This window comes from Macrobrachium nipponense, chromosome 9 (assembly GCF_015104395.2).
Source record: "Macrobrachium nipponense isolate FS-2020 chromosome 9, ASM1510439v2, whole genome shotgun sequence".
NCBI classification, from domain to species: Eukaryota; Metazoa; Arthropoda; class Malacostraca; order Decapoda; family Palaemonidae; genus Macrobrachium; species Macrobrachium nipponense.
The window spans coordinates 43,560,311-43,583,878 of NC_061110.1; the positions used below are offsets into that span (position 1 = coordinate 43,560,311).

The 23,568-nt window shown below is 34.6% G+C and overlaps 1 protein-coding gene across 1 annotated transcript in view; it reads left to right on the forward strand.

Annotated features, from left to right (window-relative positions):
- The first annotated feature begins 2,086 nt into the window (after positions 1-2,086).
- The window catches only part of LOC135218057 (uncharacterized), a 106,818-nt gene continuing 85,336 nt past the window's right edge, over positions 2,087-23,568 (forward strand). The window contains exons 1-2 of the mRNA XM_064254201.1: positions 2,087-2,362; positions 3,707-3,866. Of these exons, the coding sequence (XP_064110271.1) occupies positions 2,108-2,362; positions 3,707-3,866 (415 nt within the window). The 5' untranslated portion in view covers positions 2,087-2,107. The remainder of the gene's footprint in view (positions 2,363-3,706; positions 3,867-23,568) is intronic.

Here is a 23,568-nt window from a genome sequence, read left to right on the forward strand (position 1 = left end):
TAGTAATCTGCCACCAATATTAAGGCTGTTGCCTTGTATAATAAGGCGCCCTATGAGGTAATGTTAGACTTGCGATAATCTTCCGCTAAGTCGGTTGGTTATGCACTTCCATACTCATTGGAGTGTCTTGGGGTTTGTAGATCACTTACGAAGTCGGTATTATCTTCTTTGGTTATGACGACGATGTGTTAAACTCATGATGATTCGGCAATGATGTGAGGTTCTAGTAGAAAACACGAAGTATAAAAAAATACTTATATTCTCTGAGATTACATGATGAAGTTCAGAGGAAATTTGTACAGGTCTTCTAATGGCGATGGCTTGATCGCTTCTGCCAATGATGATGGCTAATTCCACTCTGTTCTCACTACCATCTCGGTTACAAGTCCATTAAACAAATGGAAGCAGACAGTAGCTCGAACATATGAACACACATACAAATGGGACATTACAAGTCACGTAGGCCGCTTCAGCTATAGGTCACGGTGTCTGTCTCAAGCAGGAAGCTTGGACTAAAGTTTATAAACAAATGAATGACTACAGGTGACGGCGTGTTATCTTAGCCTACTTTTATTGGTATACGTCATCTAGCGTCTCTGGTCTGATCACATTGCTGCAAGCAATCTGGTTGACCTCTTTAGTTTTAGTCTTTTATATATATGGAATAACATTCCATATTTTTTATTATGTAATCACTTATATATATATATATATATATATATATATATATATATATATATATATATATATATATATATATATATGTAGTATGTATGTTATATATATATATATATATATATACTATATATATATATATATATATATAGATATATATATATGTGTGTGTGTGTGTGTGTGTGTGTGTATAAAACATACTATATATATTTTACTTATGAAAGTGAATTTTTGTATGTGTGTATATTTGTTATTTTTTGTTTGCATGTTAATGCCCAATAGAACTTCTCGATTCTCTTTCTAGGTTGGCGTACGGCACCTATTGCTATTTCCCCTCAGTTTCAAATTTACCGTATAACTTTTTTTGTAACAAACACTTGGACCACATGCCCTCTTTCTTGTATGAAAAGCTTGTCATTCCCTGTCAGTGTATACTACATCTTTCCTCTTATAATAAGCACTGCTGCGTCCTTATAATTTTTACATCCTCGTTTACCTCACGTACTTTACAAAAGAGCACAAGTATTCTTCTCTTCCATTCCGTGGAACACCCAGTCACAATTGCACATTTACTTTCAACCACCCAGTCAACTTTCAACAATAAACGTACTATCTCCCATGTATCGCATAACTATCGGTACCTTTCCAACCTTCAGCCAGCCTCACAAATTGCATTAATTGTCCTTTCCACATTCAAAAACTTTTCAAAATACTTCTTCTTATTCCCCAGTACTGCACTCGCTTCAGTGAGCATGTCTCCATATTCATTTTTAACCTTTTTTCAGTTTATGCACCCCTTTCAAATGAGCAGTCAGTTCTCGCACCCCCCGACTGCTGAAATACAAAAAAATGCAAAAAATACAAAGCTGATGTGATGTGTATTAATAACAAAACCACATTTTTTTATCTTCATTAGGAAATTAAGTTTAGGTTTATCTCAATCTCAGAACACTTCCGAAGCAAAAAGTTTTTTGTGGGAAATTATAACGCGTATATAAAAATATATTTCGCTTGAATTATTCATAGGCATCCTCGCCCCCTTAGGAACCGGCCTCGCACCCTTAGGGCCCCCCATTCCAGCTCAGTTACTGCCTTCAGGTGAGGATGTTGTGGGCGTGGTTTAACTGTATCGTTGCGTGTATGGCGGGATTTTATTCCTAAGGTTCGAACTCACAGGCGACCGGACAGCTCGAGACCTGTTCGAGCAGGCCTGAATGTATGTGAAGTGTCTTCGACGCGGCCTGCAGCCTGCAGGCTTATCCTCAGTCTATGGTTAAAAGTCGCAGTAGAAGAACCCATTTAGTAGGCGAGCACTATGTCAGACATCTGGGTGGATAAAAGAATTTTTTTGGAACGAATTCATTGATGTATACAAGCAACATCCATGTATATGGAATATTAAATTAAGAGTAAAGACTATTCAAACAGGAATATGAAAAATGAAGCGTATGAGACATTGGTGAAGAAACTTCGAGAGAAGGATGGGAGTGCTACCCGTGACACGGTAACCAAGAAGATAAACAACATGCGCAGTTCCTTCAGGAAAGAACTGAAAAAGGTTGAAAATTCAAAGAAGTCTGGGGCAGCTACAGATGAGGTCTATCGTCCAAGTCTGTGGTACTACGACCAGCTTTTATTCCTTCGTGACCAAGAAACACCAAGAACATCATCATCAAATATTGAAGAGGTATGTAAACACCATTTAAATATCATATTTCAAACGGTTCAAGCTCGTGAGGCATTTTTGTAGCCTTTTCTTGGAATCATCAAACTATTCTATAGAGCTCTAGAAGAACATAAAAAACTTAAAAGTGTAAAGACTTGCGCAATTTTCCCTTCGTTATCCATATACACTTCCTAATCTGAATATGATAGTCTTATAATAACCTGAAAAATGAATTGTCACTGAGCGTGAAAGGATTAATAATCAGTAAATATAGGTAATAATTCATTATACTGAATATAAATGCACACCTTTATTTCATAAAATTGCCCCCCTGTAATACATATAAATGTATTTTCTTACATAAGCCTCACACTACCAATGGTACAAAAATCTCCTACTGTTGGGATATAGATTGACATAAGCAGTAATAAACAGTAAGTGATAAGAGTTGACCACGTATGTGGATATTTAGCCTGCACAATGACTCATCATTACATCTTATCATCCAACCAATCAACCCTACCCTTCTGATTAAAGTACTCCAATAAAAGTTACGTACTTCCTTTGCCTCAAAGGTAATGTGTCTACGCTCTATAGCTAATGGGGCGAATGCCTTTTCCATTTCTTCTTTTAGCTGGGTATCAGAAAGGATGTTGCAGGCCCTGTTATTACGGTTTACCCCTCTCTCGCCGAAGAAAGTTTTTTGTGCAACATACAGCAAGCCTTGACCACAGAAACTGTATTCTCTGCATCGAGATTTATGGGGGAAATGGAATATGCGGAATTTAGAAGCTAATATTCCGAATGTACTCTCCACAACGCGGCGGGTACGAGACAATCTATAAATTGAATACTTGTTCCTCCTTCTTTCCTGTTGTGTGACTAAATGGCTTCAGAAAATTTGGTCTCATTGCAAATGCGTCATCACCCACAATACAAAAGGCAAGGTCCGATTTGAGGATCTAATTATTACGGGATCTGGTATATTCAGTGTGTTGTTGGCTAACTTTCTCCCCAAACGTTGTGTTCTCAATTACACCACCGTCTGAAATTCTCCCATTAGTGCCAAAGTCACACAATATAAATTCATAATTTGCGCTAACGACTGCCATGAGAACCATGCTGTGAAATCCTTTGTAATTGTAAAAGAAAGATCCTGAATTAGGGGGAGGAACAATTGCTACATGTTTTCCGTCTACAGCGCCCAGGCAATTGGGGAACTGCCACATTTCTTCGAAGTCTTGACCATCTGGCACCATTCCTCCTTCGAATGTGGGAACTGTGGAGATAAATGCATAATGCTATTTATTAATACTGCTTTATTCAATAATACTAATATCCATGTTATTTTTGTCCCAATTTAAGGATATGATCGAGATGGACTGCCAGTCTACATCCCAGCCTGGAGTTTCAAGACCCCTTCCATTACCACCTGCAAAACGGAGCCGCCAACCGGGACCGTCAGTGAGCAACAAGGCTGATGAGGTTCTGGGCATCATTGAAGAAGATGAATATGATTTGTTTGGTAAAATAATTGCAAGTAAATAGCGTAAAGTTGACGATGAACAACGAAAATTTGCTCAAAAATTAATAAATGATGTTCCTATATGACGCAGAATTTGGACATCTTGGGTATGATAGTAGGGTCATGAATGCTACATATATATAATGTCCAAGAATAGTTACAATGCATGCTACTATTATAGGGCTGTGTTTGTGTGAGCTATTAGAACATTCCATTTAATACTTCTTACTTTACCATAGCAAAGAGTATATTGCAATTCTTATGGTTGAACATTATATTAATGTTTAATACAAATGTTGGCATCATTTGATAAGAATAAAAATAGGAAGCATATAATGCTAAGCTTCTGCACACCCTATTTTCTCATGGGGTGCTTTGGGTAACCTAAAAACGTAATGTATGTGAGGATACAAAGCTAATAATGATATAAATTAATATACTATAATTATAGGGTGTATAATTATGCGCAGTATTTTGTAATATTGTTTTCAGCTTCATATGTGACCTTTATGTATATAAACAATAAACATCATACACTTACCTTCATATATTCTTTCCTTAATACCTTCCATATAACTTCGCATGTTTCTGGAATTATGCGTCCCAAAGCTTGTGGTGATATTGCTACGCTGAATTTCAGGTCTTCGTAAGACCTTCCTGTTGCTAAATACCGGAGAGTTGCAGCAAGTCTATCCCTTGGTGATATAGCAGATCTCATGCAAGTGTCTTTCCTCTGTATATGTGGTGCCACAAGGTCTAGAAGCTTACGAAATGTAGAGTCATCCATTCGTAGATAGTTAAAGAAATCATGAGGCTCCCATACTAAATGTGACAACAGGTTTGTGTGTGATAGTACTTCTCTTTTTGCTAGCCATTCCTTCATCCAAACCTTTTTCTTCCTTCTCGGCTGCTTACGTTTCTCGTAAGCTACAATACAAAGAGCTAGAATCTGCAGCTCCCTCTCTGATAACACCTTCCACATTGCTGGCCGAGAGTAGACTAACCTGATTTCACTCAGGCCGCCTGCGTAATGTATGGGTACATTTTCGGTCGTCCGGCCACTGAAGCTCCGCCCCAAACCGGAGACCTGCAGGTAGTACCGGTGCGTGAATGGGGCCCCTTAGGGGAGCAAGCACCCCCTGGTTAAGAACCACTGAAATTTAAACTGATATCTATTTACTTATTTGCTTCCTAGAACTATATCTTCTCCCTATTATCGGTCGTCATTCATACGTACTTTTTTTTGTTTTTTTTTTTTTTTTTTTTTACTATAAACCTTCTTCGGCTACCACTTGATTTTTCTATTTTCTTACAAGTTTTTACGTATTCCAGTGCGGCCTTCCCCGACTTCTCACAATGGCTTTCTTTTCTAGGTATTCTTATCCTTCTTCCTCCCAACATTCTCGAATTGTTTATTCTTTCAGTAGCCTACAACCTTCATACTCTCACACAATGCTCCATACAAACTTTCACCTACTATATATAACACATTTACCACTCTTATTAGGAAGAGGGAAAATTAACAAAGTACTTTTAAAATTTCCCTCAGAGGTTTTCAAAAGTTGTGTACTAACGGTTCCTTAATATCCTTCCATCATAATTTAAAAAGAAGTTGCATGAAGCCATGTAGATCAAAGACGTTCATGTAACTGAAATATTGGTCTTCTCTTATTTGCCTTTTGTATTATGGTTATCATTTTTTCTCGGCAAACCTTCGATGAAAAGTTGCTAAGTCCGGGCTGGCAACAAATGAAATTTTGACCATTTTGAACGAGATAAATGTTACCAATAACAACAATAACACTTATGTTCAAATTATCTTGTGTTCCACACTGAAACCCATAAACACACACACACACACACGCGCGCGCGCATTCATACATACATACATACACACACACACACACACACACACACACACACACACATATATATATATATATATATATATATATATATATATATATATATAGTAGGCAGAGAAGGGCGCAGGAACATATAAGCATCCATTAGATACATTTATTGCCAACGCGTTTCTTGACCCATGGTCACATCATCAGGACATCTATTTAAAAAGGAGCATCCGAGCACAGAATTAAAAGAAACATACATAAAGCATAAGAAAACTTAGAATGGAAACTAATTTAAATTTAGATACTGATTCACACTTAAATACATTTACACATTAAAAACCAAGAAAGCTTAAAATGATCCTTAAAAAACTAAACTCAATAAAAAAAAAATAAAGGTAAAAACGAACTGAAAATGAAGGGCAAGGCGCACCTCTCAAAATGACAGAGACAAACACACTAAGAGACGCAAGAACAGAAAAAGAAGGTGAATAAATATAAACAAACAAGCCAGATATGCTATGAACAGGGGAACAGCCGATGATTGGCAATTTAACGTAGGTACAATTCTTTTTAATAGACTTTCCAAGAGAAGCAGTTCTCCAGGTTCCTTAGCTTGGCCAATTATTTTGAAGTTGTCGTATTTGATCGATGTCTTGCAACTTCTAACGTGCGATCTAATATTGGAAAGTTCGGGATTAGACAATCTGCAGCCCGTACGATAACTCACGCCCATGTGAGAATCGGCCCTGACCCTGAGGAGACGCCGAGTCGAACCAATGTAATTCCAGGAACTACATCCGGGGCACTTGTACTCATATACGACGCCCGAAGTCATCAAAGGACAGAGCCGATCTTTGAAGGGAAACAAAGAGCCAATAGTTTTAGGATTTTTTGGAATTAGTTTAATATTTAGAGCACCAATTTGTTTTTCAATAATATTTTAAATAATTTTAGCACACTGCTTGGCAGTGTTTTAATTGGTGGGTAAAAAACAAAAGCTTGCATATATAGTAAGTTTAGGTACGTTACATTTACATAGGTATTAAGGGTGGAAGTTTTTTATCGAGGACTTCCTTAATAACCTTAAGTACTAGATGGGAAACAGTTGTTATGGAAGTACTGCTTAAGGAAGAGAATTTCAGAATGAAAAGAGAGCCAATTAGAAGTTAGAGATAGAGCCCGATGTACTAAGGTAGGAACAGAATTAATTTTAAAATTAATAAAACAAGAACTATAAAAATTGGAGCCGAGTCCGGTGGATGTACTTTTCCTAAAAATGGTCGTATTAAAATTATCATTGTCCTAAGTAACTCAAACATCAAGGAAAGCCAACTTACCGTCTTGTTCTTTTTCAATAGTAAAATTAATATTATTATGGAAGTTGTTGGCTAGGTTTAAGAATCTGTCAGCATCATATTAATTTTTCAATAGAACGAATGTGTCGTCTATATACCTGGTGTAAAATAAGGGACAGAAGGACAAGGGGCACTCCTCTATTACTTGCTTTTCCAGGGAGCACGTGAAAATGTTGGCAAAGGTGGGGCCGAGGGCAGACCCCATCGTCATCCCATCTATCTTTTTAAAAAGCTGGTTACTAAAAACAAAGGCCGTGTCCAGCACGGCTAATTCTAAAAGTGTTTTAAAAGATTCATAATTAAAATTACACTTTTAGAATTAGCCGTGCTGGACACGCCCTTTGTTGGAAAGTATTAATAAAAAGAATTGTACCTATGTTAAATTGCCAATCATCGGCTGTTCCCCTGTTCATAGCATAACTGGCTTGTTTGTTTATATTTGTCCGCCTTCTTTTTCTGTTCTTGCGTATTCTATTTGTGTGTTTGTCTGTCATTTTGAGAGGTGCGCCTTGCTCTTCATTTTAAGTTCGTTTTTACCTTTATTTTTTTCTCTTATTGAGTTTAGTTTTTTTAAGGATCATTTTAAGCTTTCTTGGTTTTTAATGTGTAAATGTATTTAAGTGTGAATCAGTATCTAAATTTAAATTAGTTTCCATTCTAAGTTTTCTTATGCTTTATGTATGTTTCTTTTAATTCTGTGCTCGGATGCTCCTTTTTATATAGATGTCCTGATGATGTGACCATGGGTCAAGAAACGCGTTGGCAATAAATGTATCTAATGGATGTGTATATGTTCCTGGGCCCTTCTCCTGCCTCTACTACACACACACACACACACACACACACACACACACACACACACACACACACACACATATATATATATATATATATATATATATATAGTATATATATATATATATATACATATAAATTTAGTAACTTCTTTATTTATTTACTTATTTATCTATGTTTGTGTTCGGCTATTACCAACTAGGATATGTACAATACAGGTCTTGTCTGATCACTTTTATTGATTTCTATCGTAACCGACAGCTATTAACTCTCCTTTTCCAGTCATTTGAAATTAACTGAAATTTGAAACTTGACAAACCACTTTCTAAAATGAAAATTTTGTTTTTTGCCTTCATGAATTCAAATGTAAAATCTTAAATAGATATGAATATTACCCTTAATATTTTTTTCAAACTGTAGTGTCTTAACTGTTATGCATATCATTTATTATTGTTATTTCAGTTGATGAAACCTATTCATATGGAACAAGCACAGGGGGTCATTGACATAAAATTCAAACTTCCCTGAGGAAGACGGTAATAACCCGCGACACTAACGACACTAACCATGACATAAACTGGAGTACTTCCTCCTTATTCACTGCAGAATCGGCATCTTATATCATCGCTAATTCTAATTCAGGGCAGATTCTGAGTTCAGTTTCCGGAGATCGTAAGAGTTCACCTATGCCGTTATATATCAGCCTTCTTCGGTAGAGATTTCCGGATCTGGGAATATCCAGCGACCATTTATTACCCTCCAACATCCAGATGTATTGCTAAGTTATGCGAGGGTTCAAACAAGTTCGCGAATTATCTGAAATTGATTGAACTATCACCATCCGGAAAGTCATCAAAAGATTTGTGGGAGGTGATTCTTTCCAAGACGAGACAGAAATCTCTTTTGATTTTCCGGCTTCCTAATCCATTAGTGTCTCGGATTCTTTATCCGTTACGTATCATTTTTCCTTTCTCGTCTTTGGCCTTACAATGACTGCTGAAGGAAGACAAGAAAATTGAATCTTTAAAATGGAGGGTGATCAATGTGTCACGAGCGTTACACGCAGGTACTTCCAGACAGTTCATTCTTTGTTTCCAAATTCAGTCTTTGATGTTTTATTGAAATATCTGTTACTTTACTGAAACTCGTGACGATCACAAAAAAAGTTAATTTGTTTTATAAACAGTTTCAGAAATGAACATTTCAATTGGAGTGATACCGTTCGCATTAACTTTTATTTTTCTGTAACAGAAGACTATTAAGGTGGATTTGTCTGTCAGTCCGGATTTTTCTGTCCTCCCTCAGATCTTAAAAGCTACTGAGGCTAGAGGGCTGCAAATTGGTATGTTGATACACCCTCCAACTATCAAACATATCAAATTGCAGCCCTCAAGACTCAGTAGCTGGTTTTTAATTAAGGTTAAAGGTGACTATGATCGTGTGTCTGGCACTGCTATTGGTGCCAACAACGTAGGCCACCACTAACCGTGGCTGACAGTTTCATGGGCCGCCGAGGAGAGTTCCATGCAGCACTATACAATGTGCGGAGAACTCGATTGCGCCGAAGTACTTGTTTTTTATCGGTATGAGATGTTTTTCTTAATAAAATCGGTTTACAGTAGTCTTGCTTTTACGTATGAGATTAGCTGATACTATGAGAAATAAATATTTGATAAACTAGAAATTATGTAAAATTCTCGCAACCTACATGCTTGATATTAGAGGAAACAGATATCCTCTTTCTTGTCAAAATGCTGCATGAATGAACGTGGTCCCTTATTAAAGTGTCATTGATTTGTTGTTTTATTTTCTCCAGTGCTAGACCAATGAATCTTAAGTCGTTAAGTAATTTAACTGAAATTTTAAACGTTGGACTGATATCAGATCAGAGAAAAATACATTATTCCGCTCGTTGGTAATGGGTCTTATTCTCCCCATCGGTTAGCTTGGCAGACTTATGGTCTCTAATGAATGGTCTGGTTTATGTTTTGACTGGAGTTTTAGATGTTTTCAATGGAAGGCGATCTTCTCTCTGATAGATAAGAATTCACGTCTGGTTCGATTTTATGTGTACTAGACAGGAAAATATTTATCGACTAACTAATCTAAATATAATCCATAAACAAATAAAAATGCAGAATCATTAATATCTTGTTAATCAAATTTAATTCTCTCATCCTGTGGTAGACCTTTTTTTTGTAAAATGTTGAAGAAAACGTTATGACTTCATCATTATTGGACCTTTCATTTTCATCTTAAGTATCAATGGGTTTTGTTAAGAAATTATCTGCGAAGTGATACTGATTATCAAAACGATCAATATGAATGCTTTGAATAAATAGGACTGTGATAGGGCCCGGAACCATGAACTGCTACTTAAAAAGCGGGTAAGTAAGGAAGGTCATCAATGATGTAACAAAAAAAATGATAATCCCTGTCAGAATATCTCAAAATGGAGCATTCACAGCTAAATCGGTAAAAACGAGAAAGAATGCAGGACTTTGTAAAACTGGATGAGTACTAAACACTAGTGTCTGTAGCCCTATGTCGAAATGAATGATGAAATCTTATTTGAATAGCAATTCTAACATATAAATAATAAGGATGCGTGTTTATATCACCGTTCGGGAATACTGACATTTATGATTTTTCTGAGTATATCTTAGTTTTACCAGACCACTGAACTGATTAACAGCTCTCCTACGGCTGGCCCGAAGGAGTAGATATATTTTTACGTGACTAGGAACCAATTGGTTACCTAGCAACGGGACCTACAGCTTATTGTGGGATCCGAACCACATTGTATGGACAAATGAATTTCTATCACCAGAAATAAATTCCTCTGGTTCCGCGTTGGCCGAGCCGAGAATCGAACTTCGGACCACCGGAATGGTAGCCGAGCGCGAAATGCACTCGGCCAACATGGAACTATGATTTTTCTGAAAAGCTTATACATTATTTTAGAGTGAAGGCGGGAAAGTTCCAACTTCCATTGAACTTCGAGTCCAACAACAATACAACACGCTGTTCTTACGATCCCTGAAGTGACCATTTTAAATACTTCGCAATTTATAGTTTATACGGTAGGAAGAGCGCCTCAGTGGCGTGGTTGGTATGGTCCTTGCCTGCCACCTCGGTGGTCGCGAGTTTGATTCTGTGACATTCCATTGAGGGGTCAGAGATGTGTATTTCTGGTGATAGAAGTTCACTCTCGACGTGGTTCGGAAGTCACGTAAAACCGTTTGTCCCGTTGCTGAATAACCACTGGTTTCATGCAACGTAAAAAAAACCATACAAACAAGCAAACAAACAATACGGTAGGAAGACGGGTCCGATGGGAATTAGTAATAATGTGGCTTTCCTTGCGTGAATCAGTTTTGCAATTTTAAAGTTTTTTTATATATAAATCAAGTATACTTATAACTAACTGTTCGGTGGGAATCATACATCAGTGAGTTCTGAACATCTTTGAACAGGAAAATCAACTCATTCCCTAGGCTCGGAAATGAAGAGACTAAAGCCCAAAATCGAAAAATGACCTGGTACAAAAGAGGTCCTCAAAGCTTCTTGAAGTCTATCAGTAGTCTTCAGGAAAGCGTTCACGACTTCCGCTATTTCCAGTCCTTGTTTGATTTTGCATATTTCGTTTTTTCATAAACAAAATCATGGTTTCGTTCATTGCTGCATGCATTCGCGTAAGGGAGACTGCATATTCACCAATGAATATTCATACTATATGAGGATGACCATTGACAGCTGTTGGTAGCATATATGTTTCTCCGATTAGATGATTTAAAGAATAAGAAATCTGTCAGGAATAAGGATGAGTCAGATTCTTTTGGCTCTAATTATAAACATCATTCTTGCTCCTTTCATTGTTGGTACCGGGTCGAACGAAGGTCTTGGGTCAGCAAAGTAAGTGAAGGATTTTCCTTGTAGCTGTTTTTGCTGTATTTTTAAAAATCATTTCTTCCTAAAACTATCTTAACTATTATAAAGAACGAAGGTTTTGCTAACAAAATTCTCCTCTTTGGTGTTTTGTAATGTCCATCACTGAGGCAGCAAGACACATCGTTATTGCCTATTTTCATATGTTTCTTAATTATTTCTTTTCTTCATTCACATTAACTGTAGCTATCGTTTGTACAGAAAATAAGATGAATGCCCTAACAGAGGTCCTTCAACCATTAGCTCTACTGTTGCTTTGATCATCACTGCTATTTGGTTATGAAACTCAAACCAAGAAATGACGATGGGTCATTATCTAGAATTCTGTTTTCTAGAACATGGTAAATTGATACTTTTTTCTACTTACATGAGCATTAATGTAATATGCTGGTATGTCAGAAATATCTCTGTAAATCAAATATGTAGAAATATCAGTCTTTCCACCTTCCGGTTACTCCTTTTCGGTGTAAAAAAAATTATATTTACACAAACTGTTTCGTTTTCATTTTTCATTACTGGGTTTCCAACAAACTGATCATGTTTTGCCGTCATAACCTAACGCAAACCTTGTCTGAGTAAATGTTGAGTCATTGTTAAGACGCTGCCATAAAATACGTTCAACACTTCCCACGAAGCTTCCATCAGTTTTTTAGTGAGCCCATTTAGTATCCATATAAGCTCCATAAGGGACTTGTAGTTCCTGTTTAAAGATCTACATAAAACTATTTCAATAGGATGATGATGAGAATAATAATATAATTTATAGAATAGCTTGTACATATTCAAGAAATTTTTGCCATACCATTCTCTAGATATTCATCGCATATATAGTGAATAACATTATGAATTACTAAAAACAAAACATTTATTTTACTAGTATTGTACTTTCTTCTGTGATTTCTTTAGTTATACGAAAACATTATTATCCTTTTCTTTTTATCTCATTTGAAATATTTTTTTCTAGTATTGGTCTTCTGCCACTTACGGTAACGCTAGTATCCCTTATAAAAAAAATATATACATATATAAAGACAAATACATTAAATATTAGCCCATTTCATAAAAGCACCTGTTCTTTAATTTACCCAATCTGTAACTATGACACAGGCGCAATAATTGAAAGAACTGTATCGTAATCTCTGAATTATTTTAGCATCTTTAGGAATTCTGAAGCCTGCTTGTTTAGCATTTCATAAATGGATGGACTCATTAGATTTTAAATACTAAACATATGGATAGCGTGGAGTCTGCGTTGATAGTTTTAGAGATAGCCTAACAACAAGAACAAATATGAAAAAAGATTTTAAAGGCTTACTGATCCAAAGTTACTGAATGAGATTTTAATTGCTAAAAGAAATCTAACTTTATATGAAAAAAAGAATTTCTACATTTTGGGGGACTGACTTCCACCCTCATCAAATAGTGAATGACAAAAGAAGTTACAGTTGCGAAATAAATAGTGGGACATATGATGTTAGATGATGCTTCATCATTACCATATGGTCAGAGTCCAAGGCTCCATTGTAATGGTTGATCCTATTATCTTGTTGTTTTATCAGTGAAGATTCTGCCATCTGACATTTGTATTGACAGATGCTTTTGTATGAAATTCGAGATGAGTTCCAATCCGTGGTTCGTGTAATTTAAATGGTGGAAAATTGCCAAACTATGCTGTCCATTTCTAACTGAGATCTTGTGTTGAGTTAATCTTTCTGAGGGAGATTTTTCTGTGAATCCATAGTATGACTTATCACAATCCATACAGGGGATTTCATAAACTCCTACATCTTTAGGAACTGGCTTCTGCTGAATGTTAATTAAGGACTTAACCAATGTATGTATCTATATCTATATATATATATATATATATTATATATATATATATATATATATATATATATATATATATATACTAGCTGTACCCAGCCATGCATAGCTGTGGCTCAGTCTGGTTAAATAGAAAAGAAGCAAAAGAGGAAGCTCCTTTCTCTTACTCTCTCTTTCTCTCTCCAACCATCACTGTCTCTCTCCCTCTTTCTTCTCATTAATACCATCTCTCTCTCTCTCTCTCTCTCTCTCTTCTCCCTAACACCCAGTCTACTCTCTCTCACGTTCCTCTCCCTCTCATTCTCTCTCTGTCAACCCACTTCTCAAACTCCCAACTTCTTTGATGTTATTGATGTTTACCCTATAGTATTTTTTTCCAAATGGTATGTCATATGCAGAAATTATGTATGATAAATTTGTAAAGAAACTAAGTCTACGGGCAGAACCAGCTCCGTTTCAAGGAATCCCTTCTCCCCCCACTCTCTTTGGAGGGGGAGAGGTAGGATGAAACCCCATCATAAATACACGCACATGTTCGAATGCAATGTTGTGTCAAAATTTCAATGCAATCGGTGAAGAACTTTCAGAGATTTAAGATTTTAAACAAACGAACATTTACATTTATATATATATATATATATATATATATATATATATATATATATATATATGTGTGTGTGTGTGTGTGTGTGTGTGTGTGTGTGTGTAGTTAAGAACAATCTTAACTACACACACACACACACACATATATATATATATATATATATATATATATATGTGTGTGTGTGTGTGTGTGTGTGTGTGTGTAGTTAAGATTGTTCTTGGGTAGTGCACAACTGTTGTGGTTTACATACTTTCTCTGCATCTGACCAAAACAGGCTGAGCGCCTGTTTCAGATTATGTACTGAACATCCAAATTCTATGGGTTAGCTTAATTAATAATATTTTCACTAATAATCATATGTCAGGATTTATAACTTCTTATGGGTTTCAATGGGGACGTCAGGGCCCCAGACTACAAATATGAAATTAACAATGTATTTAGTCTTGACGCTGTTGTGTAGGTGACTGGTGAAGTCTGTGCACGTGAGCTGAGTAAGGCAAATAGGGGATTTTTCCCCAGCATACATGAGGCAGAAAACCAGGGTCCACAGCGGCTCGACTATCAGTCTAACAAAAACGATTGGGCATTGAACAGAGGAGGTAGAAACACGTGGTGGAGACTTGAGGGGGATTTGTATTGATGGTATTTACAGTTCAACCTCCCAAAAGAATAAGTTAAATTATGGATCAAATGTTGGGTAAGAAGTTATGTTACTGATCACTTATTAAGGAAGACACGTTGTTACTTAACACTGAGCCAGACACACTGGCAAATAGCTGACAACACTATAATATCTGATAAGATACAGGGGTCGCTCGTGAAATGTGAAAGGAAGTAAGTCGAAGATGGGAGATGGATTTGGACTGCTATATGCCTTGTAATTTGCACTTTACTTTCTGCATGGAGAACGGTATCATTCCTCTGGGTCCCGGAGAAGGTGGGGAGAGATATAAGCAGTGACCTCTAAAAATGAAAAATGTGGACTAAAAGCAGCCCGTCTCAAAAGGGGGTGTATACTGAAAGAGCAGTGGAAAAAGTTCTAAAACAGGTATTTCTGTTGCTTCGGCCTTTTATGCATTCAGGTATCGTTTGCCAATTTTCCACTAGAGGTCTACCTATCCCTCAGGTGCATTGTCGTCAAGAGGTCATGTCTCCTAACTCAGCTTGAAATATGGTAGCTGGTTTGGCAAACTTTCCTTTCCAGTGTATCTGCAAAAAGCGAAGCAACAGCAGCACAAGAACCAAAAGGGAGGTTAGAGGATTAATTCCATAGAGAAGTGATGTGGTAAGATAAAAAGGGGTGGACTTCCCCTGTATCTTTATAATGAACAAAAACAATGAGAAAGGATTACATTGATTTAAAGAGGAAATGGCGTCACCTCCTTGACAACATATATATATATATATATATATATATATATATATATATATATATATATATATATATATATCATATATAGTATAAAAGCCATAAAACCCATTAAAACACTAGTTTAAAGGTAAGGACTATATTTCGGTGGACTGACTCCCACCCTTATCTAGTAGTGAATGACAAAAGAAGTTACATTTGTGAAATATATAGTAGGAGATATGCCCTTAGGTGATGCTTCACCATTGACTTAAGGAAAATATTGTCTATATGGTCAGAGTCCAAGGCTCCATTACAAAGGTTGATCCTATTATTTTCTTGCTTTATCAGTGAAGATTGTACCATCTAACATTTGTATCGACAGATGCTTTTGTTTAAAATTCGGGATGAGTTCCAGTCAGTGGTATGGTTTGTGTTAATTACGTTATGTAAAATTGCCAAACTATATTGTCCATATCTGACTGAGAGCTTGTGTTGAGTTAATCTTTCTGTGCCAGATTTTCCTGTGAATCCATAATATGACTTATCATAATCTATACAGGGGATTTCATAAACTCCTACATCTTTAGAAACAAGTTTCTGCTGGATGTTAATTAAGGATTTCCCCAATGTATTTAAATAAGTGAAGATGAAAGGGTTAGGGTGGCTTAAAGTTTGTATGATATCTCATAAATTATCCATGTGAAGGGTTATGATTCTGTTTGTGAATTTTTCCTTTTCTTTGTTTTCTGTGGGTTTGTAAAAATTGCTCTTTCTTCTTCACTTATCCAAATACATTGGTGAAATCCTTAACGTTCAGTAGAAACCGGTTTCTAAAGACAGGAGATTATAAAATCCCTTGTATGGATTGTGATAAGCCATGCTATGGATCCACAGGAAAATCCCTCTTGGGAAGATTAACTTAACATAAGCACTCAGATATGGACAACATATAAATAGCACAAACCATACTATGAATTGGAACTCATCCCGAGTTTTATAGAAAAGCATCTGTAAATACAAAAGTCAGATGGTAGAATCTTCACTGATAAAACAACAAGATAATAGGATTAACCTTTCTGATGGAGATGGGATACTGACCATACAGACAATATCTTCCTTAACCTTTACTGGATGGGTAAATATATCAATGTTGCTCCTCAGGCCTGGTAAATTTCGAGGTTTCCCAATTTACAAAAAAAAACACATCAATGGAAAAAGGAAGATATGCACATATACATGGTGAAAGAAAAATCTAAAAAATATTCCCTATCTTCCATGAGAAGTTGAAAACAGCTTTTTACAACCCCTTGTGGGCCCTCTTTTACAAGACAATCCTAAATTTTACCAACTTATAAATGTTTTTTCTAATAAATAAATTTATTTTATTTTGTAAAATTATAAGTACCGCTCACACAATATCAAGACATATGAGAAATAAAAGCAGTAACAAATTCTTAGCATATTTGTTGGAAAATTATTTACGTAAATTTACCGAGAACGAAGATACAGTAACTTTTTTATACTTTTATATGATTTTCTAATATTTCATGGCAATTTTCTTTGTAAAATTACAACCGACATATTATCATAAAAGACAAGAACAAAAAACAACAGCAATCCCTTGGCATATTTTCGAGCAAATTTACAAAAAGATGTCATGTGAGAGAGAGATGCAAAACATTTCCCTTCAAGTCACAAGCATTACTGAAGTCCTGAGACGCCCACACGAATGATCTTAGTCAGTATAAAAGTTGCCATAAGTGAATTTATGGGCAATAAAAGTATTGGCACCTATTTCCCATCCAATTCTTTCCAAATCGATGGCGCATAATATTGTTTAACTACAGGATCAATCCGTCCACCACCCCAAACCTGTTATTACTATTCCTGAGGATCAATCCGTCCTAAGGGTTGAAGCCAACGATGAAGGGATTAAGACAATTAACAGAACCAGTGCTGGCTTAGTTGTGACCGCAGGCATCACCTAAGGGCGTATCCCCCACTATATATTTCCCAAATGTAACTTCTTTTGTTATTCATTACATATAAGGGTGGGAGTCAGTCCACCGAAACATAGTCCTTAGCTTTAAACCAGAGTGTTTTAATGGGCCTTTTATGCTTGAGACATATCCTGTTTTAAAAGAGGAATTTATGTACACACATACACACACACACACACACACACACACACATATATATATATATATATATATATATAATGATGATTGAGTTGTTTTATTTTAGTGGGCTTCCTATAACATATTAGAACACGGATACAGTGTTTAACTTTGCTATATATATATATATATATATATATATATATATATATATATATATATATATATATAAATGAAAACAGTCAAGTCACTGTATTTATCACACAGAACAAGGATCTCACAGGATCCATAGGACAAACAAATGTGAGACAGACTTTAATCTCACTGCATCGTAAATCGTAGTTTTCTTGAAAAAACAAAACCAGCCAGGATTGCTTACTCTGTTCATTTTGACATCATTACACACACACACACACACACACACACACACATATATATATATATATATATATATATATATATATATTGTGTGTGTGTGTGGATGTGTGTGTGTGTGTGAGTGTGTGTGTGGTGTGTATGTAATGATGCCAAAATGAAGCAATTCTTACTGGTTTTGTTTTTTTAAGAAATCTCACTGCATCGTAAATCGTAGAGATTTCTTGAAAAAACAAAACCAGTAAGGATTGCTTTCACTTGTTCATTTTGACATCATTAAACACACACACACACACACACACACACACACACACACACACACACACACATATATATATATATATATATATATATATATATATATATCTATATATATATATATATATATGTGTGTGTGTGTGTGTGTGTGTGTGTGTGTGTGTGTGTGTGTGTGTGTAATGATGTCAAAAATGAACAAGAGTAAGCAATCCTTAATGGTTTTGTTTTTTTCAAGAAATCTCTACGATTTACGATGCAGTGAGATTAAAGTCTGTTTCACATTTGTTTGTCCTATGGATCCTGTGAGATCCTTGTTCTGTGTGATAAATACAGTGGCTTGACTGTTTTCATGGGTGGGGGGGTGGGGGGGAGGAATTAACCCTAGTAATTTCCCTATACTCCCACCTGAAACTGATTTTTAGGGGTTATGAGAACCTTTTCCGTGATGGTGATACTCTTAAAACTAGGCTGTAATAGTGAGAGGAACCAAGGTGAAATTGATTAAAGTGACTATAATAAATATTAAGTGAGTGTAACATTATTTAGTACACCATGTTAAGTGTAAGAGAAGAATTTCAGTGAAAAAGCAAAACAAATGAAGGAAGATTACTAGGTACTGTAAGGTTAGACTAAGATGTGTAAGTTATTTGTTATTTGAGATGAAAAGAACGGGAAAAGTAGCATGTGACATATATACACTTTCCAAAAGCCTACGATAGATAACTTTCGATGCAACGTGGAAGGTGTTGAGAATTTATTTCTAGGAAGAGAGGTTGCTGAGCTCGATTAGAAATTATCATGGGGAAAACTGAACGTTTTAAAATATTTAGACTAGAGGAGGTCTGGTTTGGTGTAAAACTGGTTTAAAGATAATGGTATGATGTGTTTCCACGGCTGTTTTATGTCGCTATGCCAGGAGTGATGCAATAAAACTTAGAGCAAGGACAACTGCTAGTGGTACAAAGCTATGAGATAGCAGAATGAACCCAGGGGGAATTTAACTTCTCTGCTTTCGTTACTTATCTTAGAGTCAAGAATATTTCTTTGTTTGTAACGTGGAAATTCGCTTTCATAGTTTCGATTCACGATTTCTATAAATTTGCTTATTTTTTAAAGTTCTTGTAGTAGCCTGTTTTGAGATTTACAGTTTAAGTTCGGCTTCCATTGCTGAAGCCAATATGGTTTCCTTTGCATTATCATATTATTTGTGTAAAGTTTTATATACCTATAAGTTCTGGTGAGTTTTCTATGCACATTTGCATATATATAGATATATATATATATATATATATATATATATACTATATATATATATATACATATATATGTGTGATGTATATATATATGTGTGTGTGTATTAAGCTACAAATATCCTTTAATATCCAATCCCCTATTCCTCGACATTAATATATTTTCATATATGTTAACCGAAGGGGAATTCTTTTTATTTCATAATAATTTCGTCCTCTCGAGGATTCGAACCAGCGCGCTAAGGAGATCAGGGCTTCAGTGAAGTTACCGACTCGGCCAAGAAGTGAGGTATAAGTTGATATCGATTCTGGCCCTACAAATCACTGTCGAACTCAGATATTTGTAATTAGAATCGATTTCCACCCACCTCTGCCATGTTAATAAAGTCGTACGTTTACTCCACGTATCCATATTATGAATCTTTATCACATCACCATGATTCATATATGCATTAAGGCATTAAGCTACAAATGTCCTTTAACATGTATGGAAATATATTAATTCCGAGGTAGCGCGAATTAGTTATTAAAGGACATTTGTAGCTTAATGCAATGCATGTATGTGAATCACGGTGATGTGATAAATATTAATGTATATATATATATATAATATATATATATATATATATGTGTGTGTGTGTGTGTGTGTGTGTGTGTGTGTGTGTGTGTGAATTGGAAGTATGCAAAGCCATTTGCCTTAGGTATTATTTACACTGCAACCTTATTCTATGAGCGCCTGCTTATTGCCTGACTTTCAAGATTGATGGAGACTGCATCTTCTCATGTTAGTTCAATAAATTTACGTATGTTGAACTTTTATATATTAAGTTGATCTAATGATCAGTATGTTGTCATTTTATTATCACTTTTATAAAAAGCCGTTTAGGTTGTGTTATGCGTCCTGGTATACATTATGCAACAGCTGAAAAATATTGCGAAGTTTGTTATGATTAAAAACCATGATATGTTTAATTCAGCTTGAACATTTGTTTATTACCCCGTAGCTAATCCCTGCTATAAAAGGTATCTATTCTGAACTTGAATATAATCCTTATTGCTTAGTATACCAGGTTAGTCTTTATAAATTGGTAATTTAAATATATTTCCTTATTAATCATTACTTATTTCCAACATAAGACTAATAATCAATCGTTGATCTCATATATATATATTATATATATATATATATATATATATATATATATATATATATATATATATATATATAAGTCATATCACATTACCGTGATTCATATACATAGATAGATAGATAGATAGATAGATGTTTTTATTGACCACAATACAAAATAATATGAATTTTACAAAAGAGTATTTGGTCCAAATTACAAAATTAAGTACAGTAGATTTTGTACAATCTCTTATACAAACTAAATGAATTTCAATTACACATATATTGTACTAAAACTAAAACAAAACCAATTTAACCATATGCCATCAACAAGTTCCTGTAATTACATTTTACACATTATAATAACGTGTTACATTCAATACAAGGAAAGAAGCTTATGTACAATTTTACATACTTCATCATAATCGGTTCTGGTTACTAGCAAGTCTAAAGCTGTGGTAACGTTATACGTCTGCCTGATCTGTAACGAAAGTGGATACATCGAGCTACAAATGTCCTTTAGTATCTAATTCGCTCTACCTCGGAATTAATATATTTTCATATATGCCTGACCGAAGGGGAATTTTTTTTAGGGCGCGAACCCTGGGAGCCGACAATTCTCTTATCGCCTAAAAAATTTCCCCTTCAGTCAAGCATATATGAAAATAAATTAATTCCGAGGTAGAGCGAATTAGATATTAAAGGACATTTGTAGCTCGATATATGTATATGTATCACGGTAATATGATATGACTTATATAATGACTACGTGCTATCAAAAGCACTACAACGCTACCGAGGTCGAGATGGGTTAATGCAGTCTCCAAACAACGAATGCCTGAGCGCGACAGGTATTTGAGGGTAAGAGACGGGATAAACTTAAAGCCCCTTGCAGTGGTGGGGTGGGTCAAAGCTTCACTGTCGTCATGGATTTGTTTGGTTTCGAGGGTTCGCGCCCGGGAGCCGACAATTCTCTTATCGCCTGAAAAAATTTCCCTTCAGTCAAGCATATATGTAAATATATTAATTCCGAGGTAGAGCGAATTAGATATTAAAGGACATTTGAAGCTCGATGTATATATATATATATATATATATATATATATATATATATATATATATATATATATGTATATGTATATATATATATATATATATATATATATATATATATATATATATATATATATATATTATATATATATATATATATATATATATATATATATATATATATATATATACATATGATATATATGATATATATATATATATATATATATATATATATATATATATATATATATATATAATATATATATATATATATATATATATATATATATATATAATATATATGCATATATATATATCTATATATATTATATATATATATATATATATTCGAGCTACAATGTCCTTTAATATCTAATTCGCTCTACCTCGGAATTAATATATTTTCATATATGTAGTAGGTAAAACCTTCACTGACATTCCTGGATTTGAAAGGATCCATGGGTTCGCGCCCTGGTCCAGGCAAGTCTAATATCGAGCAAAAAATTCCCTTGCAGTTAAGCATATATGAAAATATATTAATTCCGCGGTAGAGCGAATTAGATATTAAAGGACATTGTAGCTCGATATATGTATATGAATCACGGAAATGTGATAGGACTATATATAGATATATATATATATATATATATATATATATATATATATATATATATATATATATATATATATATATATATATATATATATATATATATATATATCTATATATATATATATATATATATATATATATATATATATATATATATATATATATATATATATATATATATATATATATATATAGTATATATATATATATATATATATATATATATATATATATATATATATATATATATATATATACATATATATATATATATATATATATATATATATATATATATATATATGCTTAAAAAATCACAGTAGATGCACGTGACTTCATAAATAAGCGAATACCACTGGAAAATGATAGTCAGAAATCCAAGCGCTTTCGTCTTTACTCAGACATCGTCAAGGAGCTACTAAAGTACAATTGGAGAGGAAGGCCTCAGGTACAAACAAGATCAGGAATACCAGATGGATAATTATCAAAAGGGTAAAAATTAAAAGGAATAATCCAGGATTATCGGATAGAAATTAACATAGGTTAAGTTGTTGGTCGGTTTCCCATAAATACTGAATTCATTGAAATGGTTCTCTATGTATCAAAACGTCTAAGAAAGGGAGGCAATTGTCTTTTTCTAATTCTAGAGTGAACTTAATCGATGGTACCTGGTTATTTAATTTAGAGAGTAAATCATTTACATCAATACCGACAGGCAGAACAGCTAAAATATCATCAACATGTCTATACCACTTTACAGGAATATAAATGATGTTAGGTAAATAGCGTTTTTCAAAGAATTCCATGTGCAAGTTTGAGAGTAGTGGTGATAAAGGGTTTCCCATTGCCATGCCAAATATTTGTTGATAAAATTCACCATTGAATATAAACTTACAATCACAAATGCACAAACTAGTGAGTGAAAATAATGTGACTTATAGGTAGAAGAATTCATGCTGAGTTAGTTCATTACTAAGATATTATTTTCCCTCGTGGCTTATATCTTTATTTACACACACACACACACACACACACACACACACACACACACACACACACACACACACACACACACATATATATATATATATTATATATATTATATATATAACTATATATATATATTATATATATATATCTACTTCATAGTTACCTAATTCGAGTAATGCTT